Source organism: Myotis lucifugus, unplaced genomic scaffold (genome assembly GCF_000147115.1).
Source record: "Myotis lucifugus unplaced genomic scaffold, Myoluc2.0 scaffold_14, whole genome shotgun sequence".
In the NCBI taxonomy this organism is placed as follows: domain Eukaryota; kingdom Metazoa; phylum Chordata; class Mammalia; order Chiroptera; family Vespertilionidae; genus Myotis; species Myotis lucifugus.
The window spans coordinates 14,619,688-14,625,003 of NW_005871062.1; the positions used below are offsets into that span (position 1 = coordinate 14,619,688).

At 40.3% G+C, this 5,316-nt stretch overlaps 1 protein-coding gene across 5 annotated transcripts in view; it reads left to right on the forward strand.

Moving 5' to 3' along the window:
* ZMAT3 (zinc finger matrin-type 3) overlaps nucleotides 1-5,316 on the forward strand; it is a 33,358-nt gene that overhangs the window by 18,500 nt on the left and 9,542 nt on the right. For 4 of the 5 annotated variants that reach the window (XM_014452341.2, XM_006084903.3, XM_006084904.3 and 1 more), the window contains exon 3: nucleotides 4,786-4,905. The exons of the other annotated variant lie outside the window; for it this stretch is intronic. In XM_014452341.2, the coding sequence (XP_014307827.1) occupies nucleotides 4,786-4,905 (120 nt within the window). The remainder of the gene's footprint in view (nucleotides 1-4,785; nucleotides 4,906-5,316) is intronic. 5 annotated transcript variants of the gene reach the window in all.

Below are 5,316 nucleotides of genomic sequence, written 5' to 3' on the forward strand. Positions count from 1 at the left end.
AACTGTCCTTTTTCACAGATGACATGATTCTATCCAGAGAAAACCCTAAAGACCCCATCAAAAAATTATTAGACTTAATAAATGAATTCAGCAATGTAGTAGGATACAAAATTAATGCCAAGAAATCTATGGCATTTTTATACACCAATAGTGAACTTACAGAAAGAGAGAGTAAAAAAACAATCCCATTTACTATCGCACCAAAAAAAGTAAGATACCTAGGAATAAACTTAACTAAGGGGGTAAAAGACCTGTACTCGGAAAACTACAGGACACTGAAAAAAGAGATAGAGGAAGACATAAACAGATGGAAGAACATACCATGTTCATGGATTGGTAGAATCAACATCATTAAAATGTTCATACTACCCAAAGCAATCTATAGATTCAATGCACTTCCCATTAAAATACCAATGGCATATTCACAGACCTAGAACAAACTCTCCAAAAATTCATCTGGAATAAAAAAAGACCCTGAATAGCTGCAGCGATCCTGAGAAAGAAGAACAAAGTAGGAGGGATCTCAGTACCAGATATCAAGCTATATTACAAAGCCACTGTTCTCAAAACTGCCTGATACTGGCACAAGAACAGACATATAGACCAATGGAATAGAATAGAGAACTCAGAAATCGGCCCAAACCACTATGCTCAAGTAATATTTGACAAAGGAGGCAAGAGCATACAATGGAGTCAAGACAGTCTCTTCAATAAGTGGTGTTGGGAAAATTGGACAGATACATGCAAAAAAATGAAAAGACAACTTACCTTTTAAAAAATCTTTCACTGATCCGTTTCTCCCGCTAACTCTATACTGTATTTCTCTGTTCCACATCATAGTAGAATTCTTCTAAAAAGTTGCCTGTACTGGTTATCTTCACTTTCACACCTCCCATTGTCTCCTTAAGCTACTTACACGCCTTTCATCCCTCACTGCGCTACTGAAATGGTTCTTACCAAGTTTACTCTTGATCTCTGTCTTTTCAAATCCAAGCATTAATTCATTAACCTCTGTGTTTTGATCCGACAGTAGCATTTGACCTAGTGAACCACTCTTGTTTATATAATGTACATGTGTATTTGCCTTCTAATTAAAAGAATGAAAAGCATCAAATCATTTGAAGAGCACCTTTCTCTCCCCCTCACCCCCCAATTCCTTCCCGTGCTCCCAGATGTAGTCACTATACTGATTGGTATTTCTTGTTCCCACACTTGTTTTGTACTTTCGCTACATGTGTTTTCCTATATAATATGTAGTGGGTTTTTTAAAAAATATTTTTAACCTCCATATTAAAAAGATTATTCTTAAGTATCTTTTTCTGCAACTTACTCTTTTTATTCAACATTTTGTTAGGAGAATCATTCAAGTTGCCAATCATTCAAGTATCCCATTGTCTGAATAGACTACAATTTACCCATTATGTTGTAGACAGACAGTTTGTTTTCACTGTTCAGTTGTTACAAACAGTCCTTCTAGGAACATTGTTATAAAAATCTCCTTAGATGTGGTTTCCGTTTGATAATACCTGGAAGTAGAGTTCTTGGGTTATAATGTATTTAACTACACTCTTCTTTTGAATCAACTTGTTCTAGGCTTGCACGATACCACACTTGTTTGATTTTCATCTTACTTCATAGGCCAAGCAGTCTCCTCTCATTTTCTGGATCCTCATTCTCTACTGCATTCTATATTTTAGTGTCCTGGGGATTTGTCTTTGGCTCTCTTCTCTATATTCCCAGCTTCTGGCTTCGATTCACTCTAATTTATCCCCATGGGGATCCCAGGATAATCTTTATCAAATGCAATCCAGTCATGTCACGACTTCGCTTAAAGTTCTTCAGTGGTCCCCTGCTGCCTCTAAAGTCCAAGTTCTGTGTCATGGCCAGAACCACTAAGGATTAGCCCCCCCGCACCCGCCCCTCACCTCCATTCCTTGTATCTCAGCTCCTACCTTTTCTCTAAACGATCTTGAAGACCATCTATCCAGCAGGAGGGACCTTTGCTCAGACCATTTCCTTTGTTCGCAGTTTTCTTCCTCCTCACTCCTTAGCTGCCTGGTAAACTTTTGTTCCTTTTAAAAGATGACCTTACATGTTGCTTTTTCAAGGAGGTCATACCTGACACCTTCAGGAAGAAGTAAGAAATTCCTTCTCTGTGTTCTTCCTTCTTTGTTATCTCCATTATACTTCTTGACTCATTGATCCAGCAAATATTTACTTGTTGCCTACTATATGCTAGAAACTGTTCTGGACATTGGGCTAGAACAGTAAACGAGACAGACAGGGTTCTTATTTTCCATGGAGTCTACATTCCAGAGAGTAGAAAAGAGAGAAAACAAGTAAATAATATCATTTTAGACACATAATGTGGTAATGTGATGGAAAGAGAGTGTGTATGGGGGTGGGGGGGAGTAGGTAGGGATGGGCATTAACTTCAGATTGAGTGAGTTGCTGCTTGATTTGAGACCTGAGAGATGAGAAGGAGCCACCCATGCTGCTGAGAGAAGATCATTCTAGGCAGAAGGAACAGCAAGTACAAAGGCTCTGGAGCTACAATGAATTTGGTATGTTTAGGGAAGACAACGAAGGCCAGTGAGGCCGGAGTATGATGACCTGGGGGAAGGGGTGCTGTATGACATAAAATCTGAAAAGCGGGCAGGGTCTGATCATGTGGGCCCTTATGGATAAGATGTGTCGATTTTAAGTGTAGTGGGAAACCATTGGAAGATTCTACATGAGAAAGTGGCATGATCTCATTTATGTCTGCAATTACCACTCTAGCTGGTATGAGGAGAATTAGGAGGACAGAGTGAGAGCAGAACCCAGGAAGGAGTTCTTGCTGCATGTAGAAAATGTTGCTAGCTTGGATTACTGTAGATTTTGTAGTGTCCATGGCAAGAAGTGGCATGACTTAGGATATCTTTTTGAAGGTAGGCAGATAGGACTGGCTGGTGGACTAGACGTGTTGGGTTCTAAGGAGGGAAGGGATCGAAAGGATCACTGGTCCGTCTTGAGTGCCATTTCACCGACATTGTGTGTGGATGACTTAGTGGTGGTGGCAGTGATGAGAGAGTTCTGTGAGGGAGGAACCAGAAGTTATTTTTTAGATATTTTAAGTTGGACATGCCTCTTAAGACTGCAGAGTGTCAATGGCAGGAAGTCATTTGGATAGGGGGCTCTGAAGGTCAAGGATTGCCTTAGTTTGTTGGGGCTGCTATAACAAATTACCAGAGACCGGGTGGCTTAAACAGTGAATGTTTATTTCTCAAAGTTGTGGAGGCTGGAAGTCTGAGATCAGGGTGCAGCACAGTTGGGTTCTGGTGAGGACCCTCTTCCAGATTGCAGATGGCCGGCTGATACTCTCACATGGGAGGTGGAGGGCGAGGTGTACTTCATAAAGGGGCACTAATTAGGCTCCACCCTGAAGACCCAATCACCTCCTAATACAATCACATTGAGATTAGATTTCAATACTGTATATGTTTGGCGGGACACAGACATTGAGTTTCTAACAGGGATGGAGATAGATAGTTTTGGGAGTCAGCAACTTAGTCATTATATTTTAAAGCTATGAGACTGGGTAAAGTAACTGAGAGTTTGAGTGTAGATAGAGAAGAGAACTGAGGGTAGGGCTTTGGACACCATAGCATTTAGAGAATGAGAGGTAGGGGTGTGAGAGGGAATCATAGAAGACAATAGAAGGAGAGAGCATCAATTGTATCATGCTGCTTAGAGTTAGAATATGATGAAGGCACAGGTATGACCACTGGGTTTTTGACCCCATGGAGGTCACTGCAACCATGGTGAGTGGTCAGAAGGTAGAACTTAGCGCATCACTATGTATCTGTCATCTCCTCTAGAGTGTGTGCTAACTCTAATTCCTTTAAGGCTTAGCATATAATAGATGGTAAATAAATGCCTACAAGTTTGATTTTTACAAAGTAGTTCAAAGAATAATATACTTTCCCCTCCTCATTTAGGATGCTTTTAGATCACTGACCCTTCCCACCAATTTGCAGCAGTTCCAAGGAGTATAGTCATGTGAATAATCATGTGAATAATAACTTAAAGGAAACACAATGAGAGAAGCAAATCCATTTTAATAGAGGTTCACAGTGCATCTGCAGCCATCTTGCTGTGGTGAACCAGGGCCTTGCTTTGGACTCGGAAGGCCTGCCTCAAGCTCTGCTGCACTGCGTGGCCCTATTGAATGTTGGGTGTTGGTGGCAGGTCCCCACACTTGGATCATGGCTCTTCAGCTGTCCTATGTGGATAATATTAACCAGTTCCTTTCACAGGATTTTTGTGAGCAGCAGGTGATCTAATGCACAAAGTAAAAAGCTACTCTGTAAGAGCTATGTCTGTAAAAATAATTGGATTATCCATTTTGTCACAGACTTATAAAGTAGATTAGATCAGAGTATTATGAAATTTATATTCGGGCAGTGGCGTAGGAAAGGCAACATGTTTGGGAAGGACACAGATGGCTGTAAAATGTAATACTTTTCTAAAATATATAGGAAATTAATTTCTTTTGGCTTTGTTCCCTTATCATTCCCAGATAAATGTAATCATCCTGTTAGAACCAAAGAATAGACATTTACTTTAAGATCAAGTAATCACATCTAGTAGTGGTCTATTTACCCTAGTGTGGCATATCTGAAAGAATAAAATGTAGTTAGTATTGTTTGTAGGTTTTTTTCTTTTTTCTGTTTTTTTAAGTGAATATATTAATTCGTTTGACAAATTTTCACCATGGTGATTACCCATTTCATTTACTTCTAGGGTAAAAATCATGGTAAGAAACTCAGAAATTACTATGCAGCAAACAGCTGTCCTCCTCCTGCCAGAATGAGCAATGTGGTAGAACCTGTGGCCACTCCAGCTGTTCCAGTCCCTCCACAGGTGAGACATGTGGCAGGGTGGAAGCTGTCCTATGCACAAATGGCCATGGATGAAATTTGTCATCCATGTGCCCATCAAGGTACAATTGGACAAATACCCCTGAAAGGTCCCATTGGGTGCTTTTGACTCCTTGAACTCTAGGGCTGGGATTTAATGCATGCCAAAATCCACGACCTTGAGATTTCTCATGCTTTGGTTGTGATGCATGAAATGATGAAATGAATATTGTTTCATGAGTCTTTCTCTATGCATTTCTCAAAATCCGGGCTTAAATGACCCTGTGTCTAGGGCCAGTGATGGCGGAACCTTTTGAGCTCGGCGTGTCAGCATTTTGAAAACCACTAACCTAAACTCTGGTGCCGTGTCCACATATAGAAGTTTTTTTGATATTTGCAACCATAGTAAAACAAA